At 38.3% G+C, this 15,737-nt stretch overlaps 1 protein-coding gene across 1 annotated transcript in view; it reads left to right on the top strand.

Annotated features, from left to right (window-relative positions):
- The window catches only part of LOC149161211 (2,3-bisphosphoglycerate-independent phosphoglycerate mutase-like), a 353,348-nt gene that overhangs the window by 273,823 nt on the left and 63,788 nt on the right, over positions 1 to 15,737 (top strand). The window contains exon 7 of the mRNA XM_089434807.1: positions 4,988 to 5,146. Coding sequence (XP_089290933.1) covers positions 4,988 to 5,146 — 159 coding nt within the window. The remainder of the gene's footprint in view (positions 1 to 4,987; positions 5,147 to 15,737) is intronic.

Raw genomic sequence — 15,737 nt, forward strand, 5'->3', positions numbered from 1 at the left:
TTGAAATCCTATAGAGAAAAATATTGGCAAAATTCTAGTGAGGATTTTTCCTCACCCCGCATGCAAATTCTGGATCTGACTGCAACTCCAAGTGAGTTGTCCAAATTTCCTCCACGCTGGAATGCATCACCCTAGCGCAATATCTGCCACGCTCAGCTTGAACAAGCTGCTCCTGTAGCCGTTTTGTCTACCACTGGCTAAGAAACTCTCTCTGACCTTCTAGAAACCTTTCTCGGCCTTCGAAATTGAAACTCAACTTCTCTCCAGCTAAATCGAACTGCCCTCTAGAGACTTATTCGCACCCCTTGCGTCAGCCTCATTGTGGTACTTATGCCTCTCAGCAAATGCACTCGCTGGATTTGGAAATCTTCCTCCAGCCTCACTGTTCTTGCCCCTCACTTTCGACTTTGATTTTTGTCTCTCCGGCAACTACTGCTCCTCTCTAGAAATCGATCTGTCAAGGAAATCGAACTTCTGGCCTATATTCTTCAAGTGCCCATCAACTTCTTATAATCCTCTATTTAGACTCCAATGGCCAAGATCAAATCTTAATCAAGGGCTAAGATCATCTTGAAGTCGATCTGTGTGAGTTTCTAGACTATTCTCATCTTGACTTAATTAATTATGATTAATTAACCATATTCCCTAAGTTTAGACTTAGGAAATATTTAAAAATTGGTTAATAATCTAATTAAGCCATTTCTAGATGGAATTTCAAGAAACGATTTCTGGGCTTTGGAGACCTCATGTATTCTAGCCTCTCCACTAAATTTCATGGCTAGAACACATCCGATCCTACAAAAACTAACAATGATTTGGATTAGGAGACAAGATTGCATTTGAAAAGACTATCACACTCACTCTAGCCTAAAGTAATTGTACTAGTCCCCAAATCCAACTAAGAGTGATTGCTCTTAAAATACTTTCTACCATTGGGTCAACTAATGCATTGAGTGGGATTTTATCCTTACTGAAGGAATCCCTGATAAGGGTATGTCCAACGAAATGGATTTGATAACCCCAATCACCAACACAAAAAAATGACTAGTGCCCTAGTCTTCCCTTCAATGTGACTTGTATTTCTTCAATGGATCAACCCAAGAATATTTGTGTGAATTGTACCTACAAATATTTTATGAAGCACGATCTCTACAAAATCTAAGAAGAAGAAGAATAGAAAAATCAATCCACAAAATAACGTTTGCACTAAAAAATGATAGTGTTTATTATAGCATTATGATCTCACAATGCAACAACTAATGGAAGGAGGATCTAGCCTTGTATAATTCTTCTTGTAATGGATAGATATTAGCTAGATAATGGCTAGTTTGACTATCTCCTAAAGTAATATTATTTTACTTGGCATCCACATTTTGGAGATTAAGTCATTTTATAAGAAATTATTTTTTTACATTACAATTTGCTCACAAGAGGGGGTCAACTTGCTTAGTGACAGTTGATATCCAACGCCCTTCACCCAGTTGACTTGAAAAATCAATGTTCCTCAGCTTTTTGACAACCTTTAACATTCACTTGACCAACAACGGCTATATTTGACTTTCAAATGGCTAGATTTGACTATCAAATGACTAGATTTGACTCATACATATAGCTAGGATGAGATGTCACCCCGCATGGATGAGTGATTTGGTAGATGTCCACGCCCTTGTTGATTTGAGGAGTTTAACACATGGGTTTTGTTCTAAAGAAAAATTTCATAGCTTTTGATATAAAAGTTGTATCTTCATGTCAAGTAGGGACCTTGATTTTCCACCCTTTTCCCCCATATGTCAGTTTGCATGCATTTTGACTAGTTCCAAAAACTTCCTTATAGAGAAAATTCCCTATCAACTTTGTCCAACATTTTTCTCGAGGGAGGTAAGCCATGCCATGATCATTCCAATGAGCTATCACTTGCCCAATTTGGACCTAAGATACCTCTAGGCCAACTTGAATCTTGCCATGTGAGAGCTAGGAATGAGGTTGATTTTTTGTTTGTATGGGTAATGCTCTGCTTGATTGATGGACTCTAGCATCTAGATTTTGTCTGGAGCATGATTTACTACATTGATGTAAGGTTTGTCCATGCATGTTAAGGAATGACCTACTTTTGGCTGTTTTTACTCCCTATGTGGCTAGGAGAGAGTATGAACACCTTTAAATTGTAATATTTGCTTGATGCCTTCACATTTTGCCAAAATTTGTACATGGGATGTCAAGTACCAATAATTCTAAACATTTTTAGTCCTTGTCGATTTTTGGACATGGGAGCCTGTGCTTTGGGATACGTGAACTGCCTTTGGAAATGTGAAACATTGTGAAGTGTGAGATTGCCATGTTGAGAATGTAAAATGAGTATTGCACCAAGGCCAAAGAAATGCATATAGACGCTATGACAAATGACCATGTGGATAAGATAAGTGCACTCAAGACATGGGTTGCACTGGCTCTACATAGTGCAATGACCCCTACAAAACCAATGGCTCTTGTAAACCATGTATTTCAAGATATCCATTCCAAGTCGTCCAATCCTATCCAAGATGAAAGGACTTAAAGAGTGGTGTCTATAGGGACCAGGCATGGACGATGATAATAGGCCTAGGATAACGTAATACATAACATCAAATGGCCTTCAAGGATTTTGACTTGCATTCTCTGAATTTATAATGGCGTTGCCAAAAGAAAATTTGGCTATAGGTACCTTGGTTGAAAGCATGGGTAATAATGGCCAAACATTTTGGAATCTTATCTTTATTACTCATGTCAACAACTTCGAATACACCATCTAAGCATCCCAATCAATTTTTCTATCCATGAATTCACCGTCATTGGTTAAGAATCTCTCAAATTTGTTTATCATCGTCAAAGACTTGCTAGTGTTCCCAATCATAGTGGAGTAGCCAAAGACTTATTCAAAGCTTTTTTCTTTCGGCTTTGGTTGTTAGGAGTATTCCTCGCTCCCTTCCCCCTAGTATCGTGCAGCCAAATTCGCCAATATCTCTAGAATACTCAGACAGTGAGCTAGTGCCCCCCTTGCCCTCTATTGAAGAATGTAATTAGTGTCGTTCTTCATAATTGTATAAAGAACAGAAATTTTTATTATTATAAAAGAAAATTGACTTAAAGCATTGGTTTCATGCTTGGGTCATTGGTCAATAGGTCAAGCGCCTCCAATGAAAGCTTATATGTTTATGTCTTAATTTATTGGCATCATTATTATATTTAAACCCTCCTTGGGATCTTTATGTCAGGAAAATAAAAATAAATTGTCTATATTCTCCTCCTCCACCAAATCAGCTACCTAGTCCTCAAAGTCGGCTTCAAGTGGACCTTCAAAGTACTATTAATAGGCTACGATTTGACCTATTGTGGAAGAAGATCATCATCTACAATTCAGACATCGAGAAAGGAATTCAAAGGGGTTAAATGGAAGTATTTTGTCATGTCTATGAAGAAACTAATATAGCGAAGGAAGGAAAGATTCTTGGAAGTCAAAAATTGTCTCAAATGCAACTATAGGGCCGAAGGTATAGACCTATTTCAGAAGTGCAGTGCAAGCTGAAATTATTGAAGGATTAGGCTCACGTTGACTTGAAGGAAAGAAGTTAATACATGGAAGCTGACTTTTTGGATGGAAGGAATTTATGTTTTGGTAAAAAGGGTCTTGGTTTTCAATCTAATTTGAATCTATAGTGGAAGAGTTTGACTGGGTTTTCCCCTCCTTAGGAGTTTTGCTCTAGCTGAGTGCCTACATCTTGTGTTCCCTTGTTGTCTTTGAACTTTTGGCAATTTTTTTGATGATAAACATATAATAACAAAGAAGAAGAAGTAAGAACCAATCACAAAAAACTGTCAAGCAAAAGAGAAATCAATTTAATAAGAAGCCCCTACTATGCTGCCCTAGATTTCTCAACACCCTCCTTGCCATTGGTTATCAGACTCTAGCATTATTGACATCATGGACCTCATGCTCAGCTCTCTCTCTCTCTCCATGGACTCTTTACCGGGCCACTGTTATGGTTTTATACATGTTCATGCGGATGTCCTATTGTTTGCATTTTTCATTACCTCATTTTGCATATATATATATATATATATATATATATACATGTATATTTTGTATTAGATTTAGCTTTTCTAGGAGTAACATTTTCACTCCCACATTGTACTCTTACTGGATGTGTCCTCTAGTCCCATTGACCTACTATTGTGGTCATTCGTTTGACACTAATAAAATAATCTTATCTTATTGGAAAGATAAAAGATACATGTTTCCAGGAGCAGGCTTTTTGCAATGCAAGATGCCAATTAGGTGATTCCCCCTCATGTTGTGCAAGAAAAGACTACGCTTTTGTTTATTGTTTATAGGGCATGATGCTAAGAATCGAAGGGACACATATTTTGGACACTGTGTCAATTCACTCAATAATGCACTGAAATACATATAAAATTTTTGGGTTTCTCAAATTTGATCACAGAAATGAAGGATATCCAAATTATATACCAAACTCTCCTTAGCAATCTGTAGGATATATGTGAAATTGTATTTAATAATTTCTACTAACTAGACACACGGCGAACTATGTATTTCTTGAGAATGCAGATGGAGAAAATTTTGCAGTGGTATCCTGTAGGATGTTGTGTGTCATGGATTTTTTTGCAGTCAAATTATTACATGGTATTATTGTTTCATTGAATTTGTTTCATCTCTTGTACGTTTTAATTTGGCTATCATCATTTCAGATTTATCCAACTCTTTGTTGATTTAGTTCCTACAAAATCATAGCTACAATCAATCTGTTATTTATTGTTTCAAGTTAGACAATGTTATTTAGGCAAATTCCTGACAGATCTTTGATTCACCTTTTTGATGCTTAATGATTTATTTGCAGAGGTTGTCTATGAAGTGGAGTTTCCTTAGATTAAATTCCTTGCAACATCTTTTTCAAACTTTTGTTTCTAAGATAAAATTTTCACCATGATGCAGATGATAATTGATGCAGTTGAAAAGGTTGGAGGTATTTTCATCGTCACTGCAGACCATGGAAATGCTGAGGATATGGTGAAGAGGAATCCAAAAACTGGTCAGCCACTGCTTGATCGAAGTGGAAATATTCAAATCCTTACATCTCATACTTGTTGCCCTGTAAGTATTTGATTATACTGCATTTGAAATGGTCTTTTATAAATGTGATACCTAGATTCGTGTAAATTGGGAGGCAAGGGAATAGCATTTTATACTTTTTTAAGTGAAGTGTAAGGAAATTTTCAAATCCTTACGGCTCATACTTGTTTCCCTATAAATCTTGATCATGCTGCAGTTGCACTTCAAATGGTCTTTTATAATGTGTTACTGAGATTGTGTTGGAAATTGGAAGGCAAAGGAATATAATTTTATACTTTATTAGAAGTGCAAAATTGTTTCTATATCAACTTAGAAAAGTTCATTAAGATCATTTATGTTTTTATGCCTCTGGGAAGACTGTTACACAAATTGTTCTCAATATGTCAAGTTCTGATTACCTCATTGAGAAAGTATCAGATATATCTTCATCGAAAGCTGAAGATTTTAAAGCATAATTCAGGGGATTCTCCTCTCTTTCATTTTCTTTTTTCTTTCTATAAAGTGCAATAATTTATCAGTGGCTTTATCAATTGTAATTGCACCTCCTTTTCAGGGTAAGGGTGTGTGATGAACCTCTATTATGTTGAAATTTCTAAGTATTACCCATTAGAAATTTAATCTGTATTCTTCTGGTATATTTTTTTCTACTTGTTTATTCTGAACAAGTTATTTAAAACATATAAATAACGAAATAAACACAATATAGTCTCAACATCTACAGATCAACAACTAAAAGAAAACAAACACACAAGTGACACTGTTATTTTTGGACAAACGTCCCTGGAAAAACCCAAAACGGGAAAACCGGTGCAGCTATTCTGAGGGTTTATTAGTATGTAGTATTTCCTTGAGTACAACTGGGTGCCAAACTGGCTCACCGGACAGAGAAAAAAAATCGGCAGTAATACCTCTCTATTCGAAAACAGGTATTCAGAAAACCTATCCCACGAAACCCTCTCCAACAACTTTGAAGCACTGCATCAACCACCTATTGCTCTGCGTCAGCCTCAGAACCCTCTGAGGCACTGCGCAGCCTCTGGGACCCTCTGCGTCAGCCTGCTGCCTTCTGCGTGGATGGCGCAGGTCCTCTAGCCTCTGCGTTGTCTCTGCTGGGCTCTGTGTGGCCTGCTCTGGCTACTGTGTCTCGCTCTCTGCCTCTGCGTTGGTCTCACGACACTATCTCTACCTCTCTGTCCAGTACTCACTTTCCCTTGCTTCTGATCACTGATTCGACTTTTCTTAGCAACCCCACTCTAGCAAATCGAATGACCAATCACTCTGGTGTATCTTCCAATTGACCCTCAAGCCTCCTCTTATACTTTTCTTGTTGATCCTTCAACGGGCGAGATTAAACCTCTAATCAACGGCTAAGATTAGATTTGGTTTGATCCATGGCTTTTGGAACCTTCTAACCCAACTTTATATTAATACCCATTAATATTTTATTTTTCCTAAGTTTAGACTTAGGAACTCCATTAAAAATATTAATTATTTTAATATCTCCCAAATCGGTTAGAATCTGCCCAAACCATTTCTGGGTCTTGGAGATCTCATGTGCTTTAGCCTCTCCACCAATTTTCATGGCTAGAGCACATCCGATGCTACTCAAAATCAACACTCCCTCTTAGAGAAGATTGTGCTCTAGTAATACTCCTCAGTGAGCATCACTCTGATTATATGACATCAATACCTATGCTAATGCTAGTCCTCCCTGCCCAACATCCTTTGCACTGTTGCATCCTGTACTGCTGTCCATGCCTCTGCCACTGCCACTGCTTCACCCATACGACACCTCCCTCTGCATCTGTGTTTTTGTTGGTCCTTTCTCGCAACACCGCATCTGCACTCAACCCACTCTCATCATGCTGCATTGTGCTACTGCACTGCAACTCAGTTACTGAGAAGTAAGTAATTGATCCACCCAACTACTGACATTCCTATCAGGATAGAAACACTACCGATGCTGAAATTCTCTCTGTCACTAACAAGTGCTTCCTCTACTGACCTCTGCGCTGCTGCAACAACTCCCTACATCTCGCACTGCTGCAAAGCTCTCTGTGCCATCCTACGTTGTTGCAACACTCTTCGTGCCTCTCGCACTGCTGCAACATGCTAGCCTCGCGCTGCCCAGGGACTCCTCCACTGTAGCACTCTCTGCCACTTCATCCACATCTGTCTCTACTGACATCTGCCAGTCTTGCTACTCTCTCTTCGGGGCTCCTGTAGCAGGGTATAATCCAAGAGGTTGGGTACCTCAAGGATCTTGCCACTCATTGCCTGTAGTCTTCCTGACTACAACTCGTTGTCTCCCCACCTCTTCTCTAGAGGTACATGAGCACTCATGGCACAATCATCATCCTCCTCGACCTCCTTCTCCGCCTTCGTTGGCGCTTCCTTAGAGTCAGACGCCTCTCCCTTAGACTTCTTCTTCGGACACTAGTTTGCATAATGACCCAGTTCCCCACAGTTGAAGCACTTGACCTTGGAGAGGTCATTTTTCTTCCTCTTCTCCTGCTTTCACACAGATGCCAGAGTTGCATCCTCTTCCTCTTCCTTCTTGATCCAGACTCCTTTGCTGCTACTTCCTGTTTTTCTCAACCGCTTGATCTCCTTTTGGCGAAGAGCCGCCCACAATTCTTACCAATTTCGAAGATTCGCCTTGCCCAATATGCTTTGGACAAATGTCTCCCACTCTTCGGAGACTGTGTTAAGTGTGGTGCTCACCAACATTTCCTCATCCGGCGTGGCCCTTAGGGAAGTCATTTGGTCCTGGATCTCCTTCAACCGACCGAGGAAGTGATCTATCTACTCCCCCTTTTGCGTCTGGTATGACCGCAACTGATTCTCAAGTAACATCTTCCTCTGTAGGGAAGTATGCTGGTACAATTCTTCAAGGCGTCCCACATTTCCTTTGTCGTCTCCTTCTCGGCAATATGTTGGACTACATGATCCTTGACCCATCAAGAATGATGCATTTCGCCTTGGCCATTGCCTCCTCATAGTTCTCATTATCAGTCGGGTCAACTGGGATCATTGTTGTTCTCAAGGCGAAGACCTTGATGTGATGTCTATCTGGAATGGACAGGATCCTGGCCTTCCAGACCACAAAGTTGGATGCCTCGTCCAGCCTGTCTTGATCCCTCAACCCATTTATGGCCATGTGTCTGCTCTTCTATCGACTCCTCCGAGTCTCTCTACTTCCCTCTGGAAGTTCTCTCTTCGACTCTTGCTGAGTCTCTCTACTTCCCGCCTGGAAGTTCTCTGCTAGACTCCCTCTAAGTCACGATTTCCCTTCCGGAAATCCTCTTGCCAATCGTCAAGTTGCACCTCTCCGATCTTTTGTGCACTTGCAACACTGATCTGGATTCCTTGGCTAGAAATTCGCCTCGGTAGTAACTCCCTCTACCTTGGTTTAGCCTTCTTAGATATTGTTCTGCCCACAGTACCCCACCAGCTTTGCTCCCTCAAACTGCCCACAACTTCCTATGCCCCAACAACTGAAGGACTGAGCCTCTAGGCTCTGTGCAATCCAGGCACTGGAAAAACAACTCCCTCAGCCAACTGCATCAACCCTCCTGGTCTCTGCGTGGCTCTGCGTGAGCCTCTTTCTACCCTCCTCAGCCTCTGCCTTAATTTACCTACGAAAACATCACCTGTTTCTATCCAAGATCCTAGCACTACAAGACCATTTTCGTCCAAATGACGAAGTGAATGAGCATCTAAATGAGGAACAAATCGAGGAAGAAGTTAGGGAAAAAATCCAGAGAGTCGAAGATCCATTATCCCAGTAGACAATTGCTGAGTCCTTATGTTTAACGTGGCTGCTATTTGACTTGAACCCGTTCTAATAAGGTCAAGGTATTTTTGAATTTTCTGTTGAAACAATCAGGGAAAACTTCGAAAATGATTTCGATATTGAACCTTGGACATATAATAGTTCCAATGAAAAATAAGATTGTGTTCTGTGCTGGCCTCTCTTTGGCTTGGACTGATGACGTAGTCCCTTTGCGTCAAACCCTTCTTTTGTCGCTTTTGGAAGGATCAGCTTCTGTCACTCGAGACAGCTGATTTTGTTGCAAATGCTCTGCTTAGTTGATGCTTTCAACTCTCTTGTGATTTGCAACCACGCTCTGATACCATGTTGAAATTTCTAAGTATTACTTGTTAGAAATTTAATCTGTATTCTTCTGGTTTATTTTTTCTACTTGTTTATTCTGAACAAGTTATTTAAAACATATAAATAACAAAATAAACACAATACAGTCTCCACATCTAAAGATCAACAACTGAAAGAAAACAAACACACAAGTGACACTGTTATTTTTGGACAAACGTCCCCCGGAAAAACCCAATGCGGGAAAACTGGTGTAACTATTCTAAGGGTTTATTATTATGTAGTGTTTCCTTGAGTACAACTGGGTGCCAAACTGGCTCACCCAACAGAGAAAAACAACCGATAGTAATACCTCTCTATTCAGAAACAGGTATTCAAAAAACATGTCCCACGAAACCCTCTCCAACAACTTCGAAGACCTGCGTCATCCTCCTACTGCTCTGCGTCAGCCCTCTAAGGCACTGCACAACCTCTGAGACCCTCTGTGTCAACCCCGCTGCCTTCTGCGTGGATGACGCAGGCCCTCTGGCCTCTGCGTTGTCTCTGTTGGGCTCTGTATAGCCTGCTTTGGCTGCTACTTCTCGCTCTTTGCCTCTGCGCTGGTCTATCGACACTATCTCTGCCTCTCTGTCCAGTACTCACTACCCCTCACTACTGATCACCAATTCGATTTTACTTAGCAACCCCTCTCTAGCAAATCAAATAACTGATCACTCTGGTGTATCTTCCAACTGACCCTCAAGCCTGCTCTTATACTTTTCCCGTTGGTCCTTCAATGGGTGAAATTAAATCTCTAATCAACGGCTAAGATTAGATTTGGCTTGATCCATGACTTTTTGAACCTTCTAACCTAGTTTTATATTAATACCCATTAATATTTTATTTTCCTAAGTTTAGACTTAGGAACTCCATTAAAAATATTAATTATTTTAATATCTCCCAAACCAGTTAGAATCTACCCAAACCATTTCTCGGTGTTGGAGATCTCATGTGCTTTAGCCTCTCCACCAATTTTCATGGCTAGAGCACATCCGATGCTACCCCAAATCAACATATTATCCCATTGCAGAATTTTAAATATCAACAAGAGCATCCAACTCCAGTCCCTTCTAACAACTTACACGTAAATCCCTAAAATTGTCGCTAAGCTTTGCACATGGAACTTGTTACCCACCAAAATGGGTAACCCCATAGGGGAAAGTTTTTCTCCTACATTTGACAGTCAGTCGGATAGCCAGCCAGCCAAACAACAGCCCTTGACAGCCATTGTTTGACAACGATATGTCATGAGCCTCTGCCATTTGCACTAGCAACATACCTCTCACAACCTGACATCGCCACTTGGATGAAGGTGGGCAACTATTCAAAAGGTACTTTGATAATTTTGCAATTAGGTGCTTAGTTTTTAGCATTTAGTATGGATAAAGGGGTGATGTAGAAGATTGATTAATCTTGACAGTAAATTTGTTCTCTCGCCTTACCAGGGAGGTTAATCTTCAACCCTAGTGCAGTGGGACTTCCCTTAAGGCCTTAGGGTCATAGGAGGGGCATTATTTGGAAAACCCAAATTGAGATAGTGTGTTTATTATCCCCTACACCATCCTTAATACTTTCCATGCCACATTACAAGCACCATATACAACATCCATTCTTCGAGTCGAACTTGTCATTGGTTCATTGGGATTTGGCATCCATATGTCCACACTCCTTAAGTAGGACCTGTTGACCACTGGAGTGGCACCTGATGATTATATAAAGACTCCATGCCCAAGAATGATACATAGGACACTTGTACCATTAGATACCATTAGTCAACAAAGTTTTTTAACTCTACTTCTATCTTCTCATCATCTTTCTTGTACCCATATTCCACACCCTGCGGGGAATTGTAATAAGTGATACTAGTAATGATCAGTTTTTGAATCTTTAACAGGCCTAGGGTGTTGAGACTCGATCAACAAACGTGTACACCTTGGAGTGTTTTTTTTATCTGGTTAATTATCTTTTATTTTTCAGAGGCGGATAATTTTTGCGTTTTTTCACTCACGTTTGACCCCAAATCCGGGGTGGCGGTTTGAAGATTGAGCCCCTAACACATCTGAGTGTCTAGAGTCAATGTATATTACCATACTAGATCACACAAAAAAAATTGTGGAATTTGGTTAGGTCTAGTTAGTCATTTTTTATTTTTTTAGATTTTCTGCACTGCGAAAATTGCTAATAAAATTGCATTTGTCATGTAATAAGTGATGCTTAGAGAATTTTTATGGGGTACGAGTAATGAAATTTGCACCTCTCACCCTCAAATTTCTACTATGACACACTTTGATGGGTTAAAAATGTGTTTTGAACCTTTAAAACCCACGTTTTCTAGGTTTAGTGGGAAATCTGGGAATTAATTAAGTCAGAAATTAAATAAATGAAGAAAAATAAATATCCACACTTGCTAAATGTTGTGGAAATGAGGTGGAAAATTATGGGGGAATTAAAATGAAGTCCCAAGTTGATGTGTACTCCTAAAATCAAGGAAATGACGTGTGCTAAAATAAAATCGAATTTTTGGCATTAAAGGAGAAAGCTGCTTACTTGGAAATTCGAATTTGTGAAGTTAATGCACATCTAGGAGGGTTTGGGAGAATATTTTGTGGAGATTTTTGTGGGAAATTGTCTCCACATGGGTTACCACCCATATACGCTTGTCATTCTATCATAAAATTCGAATTTGGCACATAAGGGAAGAAGAAAATGATGTCCACTTCCCAGAATTCGATTTTTACACTTAGCATTAGAGCTGCATTTAACAAATTCGAATTTATCTTTGGGATTGTCACCTCATGCCACTTTTTTAATTACTTCTACATCGGGATTGGCTCCAATGCCATTTGTCATTGCCATTCTTCATTGGGATTTGCTCCCAACTCTCTATATAATAGAGCCATTGGCTCTCACATTGTTTCATGTAATACGAGTTATTGTGCTTGAGGAAACTCTGCGGGATTGTATTCACTACTTGCAATATAATACAACAGTCTTTGGGGTAAAGCGTGATGGTGTTCTTCTCCTTGCATGTGTGGTAAATTCTTGACTTGTTGTTATGCTTCTATTTATTTCCTTATGTCATTATTTCTTTCATGCTTGTTTCAAGTTATGTTAGTATGCAACTATCTCATATTAGCATAAGAATTAATTATTTGCTTTAGGAAAAGAAATCTTCTAGTGGATAATAGATGTATCTCTAGGAATTCTTTCCACTGCACTTATTTAATTTCATGTCGATTTAATAATTTGTGGTGAAGTTTCGTAGATGAATCATTATTTGGTCAAGCTTTTCAAGCATGAGGGGAAATTCTCGAAGGAATCAACCCATTCTTGAAAAATATTCAAGGAGAACCCGCATGTTTTGAATTCCAAAGTCTCATCTATATCTTATTTGTGTCTTGCAGGGATTCTTTCAAGTTTCTTAAAGCTTTTATTTCTTGCATCAAAATATTAAACTTGGATTTTTTATTTATTTATTTATTTATTTTATTTTTTTATGTATTGTACTTCATTTATCAATATCTGGCTATTTCAAAGAGCTAAATCATGGCTAGTCAAAGAGGAGAGTTTGTTCATACTTCATACTCTTTGGCCTAGCCTCTTGTAGATTATTTTTGTAACATACTTTGTTGTCATCTTGATGTAACATGTGAGTTATTTTTGTATCATTTTGAGCAAGATAGTTTCCATGCTTTGATTTGTAGACGTATTCATCTTGAAAGCATTTCTAATATCCTGTGCTAACAATTTAGTGTTTCACTTTTCAGGTTTATTTTGAATTTCCATTTGAAAACATTTCACTTCATTTTAAGCAAAATACAATTTCATTTCTTAAAGAGAAAATACTTGGAAGGCACTGGTTGTTTATGCATTTGATATTTATCTTACGATGCTTATTGGTCATATCAATTTTTTGCTTATAAATCTTAAAGAGATAATCTATTTAACTCTAACAATTCTCCTCGAAACTCACATCTTTTTTTAACTTAAATTTTCATTAGCGGCCACCCGCCTTTGCTAACCTAGGAGATAGCTCAAACAGAGAGAGTCGGGATTAGTGTGACAACCCCTTCTTTGAGTTCCCTGCCACCAACCACACCTTGTGGGGTTGAAGGTTTTCTTCACTGACTTGTAGGTAGGTGTCGGCGACAGGGTCAACAAGACTTGTTATGTTTGTCGCCTACACCTACTAGTTAGTGAGAAAAGCCTTTAACCCCACAAGATGTGGTTGGTGGCAAAAACAAAGAGTTGGGGCTATCACCTATTCCTAACTCTCTTCATTTAAGCTATCTCCTAGGTTAGCTAAGGGGGGTGGTCCCCAATGAATGTTTATGTGATATAAGTCTCTAAAATATTAAGTTGAGATTAATTTGGATTATTTGTCAAAAAGAACTTGTTTCCATAATTAAGCAAGCATATGAATAAAGAAGCCAATTTCAATGATAAATTCAAAGCATAGACTAGTGCCTTCAAGTAAATAACAATAGCTTGCTCAAAAATGAAATCAAGATATAATGATAGACAACCCTACAAAATCAAATGTTAGATGAAGATAAGCATGTAAACAACAATTTGCAACTATAAAGGAAAAAATACTTAAGTAAATGCCCAAATGACAAGATAATGACATCAATTATTCATGAGCTTAAATGATCATCAAAGCAACAAATATATGAAATAACTTTGAAATAGAGTTGCACCAATGAAAGAATTTCCAAGTACAAGAAAGTTGAATGTTGCAAAAGTAAAAGAATTCACAATACTTGCATAATAAATGCCTCTTGAAATAAAGTGATATAAACAAGACTCAAGTAAATCTAATATAACATAAGTAGGAAAATTGAATTTCAAGTAAGGTAAAGATGTGATATAGATGTGCTCTTGGTTTATTTTATTAGTTGCATTCAAAAGAAAACTTTCAATTGAACTCCTATCCCCAGACTTCACCCTCGCCCGGAAATCCAGATCTTACAGTGAAGAGTCAATAGGGGTGGAGGGTCCCTAAAGTCTATACAACCAACTTAAGTTGGAGGTCGATTTTAGTGATGTTTGATGCATGTAAATTCTCAATGTAGATTGCAATGCTTGAAGTGAATAAAATAAGATTGATGCCCACAATAGCTTTACAAAAGGAAACCTTAACTTGAGAAAATGAAAGATAATTAGCTTGACATAAAAGTAAACAATTTCTTTGGAAAATAAACTTGCCCAGTACACAATGATTCAATATTGAAGATAGAAAAATGTAGCATAACAATGAGGCATAAGTGATTATTAAAAAGTGCCAAGCTAAATATATCAAAGTTTGCTAGAAATAAGAGAGTTTTTTGCATGAGAGTAAGTAAATTGCCTTGAAATAGAATGTGAACTTGTAGTTTGTAGCAACACAAATAAATGGTGCAAGTTTGTAGCAAACTTTAAGAAAGGAAATGTGATTTGTGTTACTTTCCAATTAGAGCATGCATGTTATGTGAAAATGAAAGAATGGAAATGTTAACAAATCACTCCACCCACAAGCCTTTCTCCCTAAATGGAGAAATAGGATGCCATGGGTAAAACCCACACTCCCACAACAAAAACAATTTTTTTTATTATTATGGTGTTACAATGAGGTTAGAACCTCTTAGAGGGCTGCCCAAGGAATAATGGAAAGATACAATATAAGATCTTGCAATAACACGGAATTTCCTTCAAACTATGGGAGCCTCAAGAGATGAAATGATTCTACAACTTGAGAGAGTAAGCTCCTAAAAGGCACACGGCCTAGCCTCCTTGATAGGTCCTCCAAATGCCCACGACCTCCTTGAAAAGAAGCTTGAATGCTTGAGGGAAACTACAAGAAAGATGTTAGGGCTGCAAAACTAAGACATGGTTAGTGTGCAAAAAGAGAGCATGCAAATAAGTGAGTATACTACAAAATAATGTACAAAAGACTAAATCAAATGATGGGAAAGGATCCCATCACTTGACTAGCTTGTGAAAAGCTCTTAACTAGCTAGATAATGAAATGAAAGCACAAGATCAAAAGATAATAATTTTTTTGAGATTTTAAACTTATGCACAAACTATGTCAAAAGGAGGACCTTGCAAAACAAGCACTTCGAAAGATTAGACTTATGAGATACAAATAACGATGAGAGCTCCTTGAAAACAATGCCAAGAGTGGGTTGGTCTCTTGAAGACTTCCCCTCATGCTTGCTTGTTAATCCAAAAATGGTCCTCTACAAAACTTCCAACACACATTAGCTCATATGGATTAATCAATAAACCATGGTAAGATAACTCTAGAAATTTGTATGAAAATGACTAGAGATTGTCTACCCCTAGAGCGTATTCATAAACCAATTGTAAATGCAAGATAGTGTGAAAACTTCTATCACTGCAACCACTGATTTATTTTACCTACTTATTTCCCAATAAGTTATTTACGAAAACCCTTCAGTAAACATTAAAATAAAT

Source organism: Pinus tabuliformis, chromosome 5_2 (assembly GCF_031772625.1).
Source record: "Pinus tabuliformis cultivar Carrire ecotype Pingquan chromosome 5_2, CPIR1, whole genome shotgun sequence".
In the NCBI taxonomy this organism is placed as follows: Eukaryota; Viridiplantae; Streptophyta; class Pinopsida; order Pinales; family Pinaceae; genus Pinus; species Pinus tabuliformis.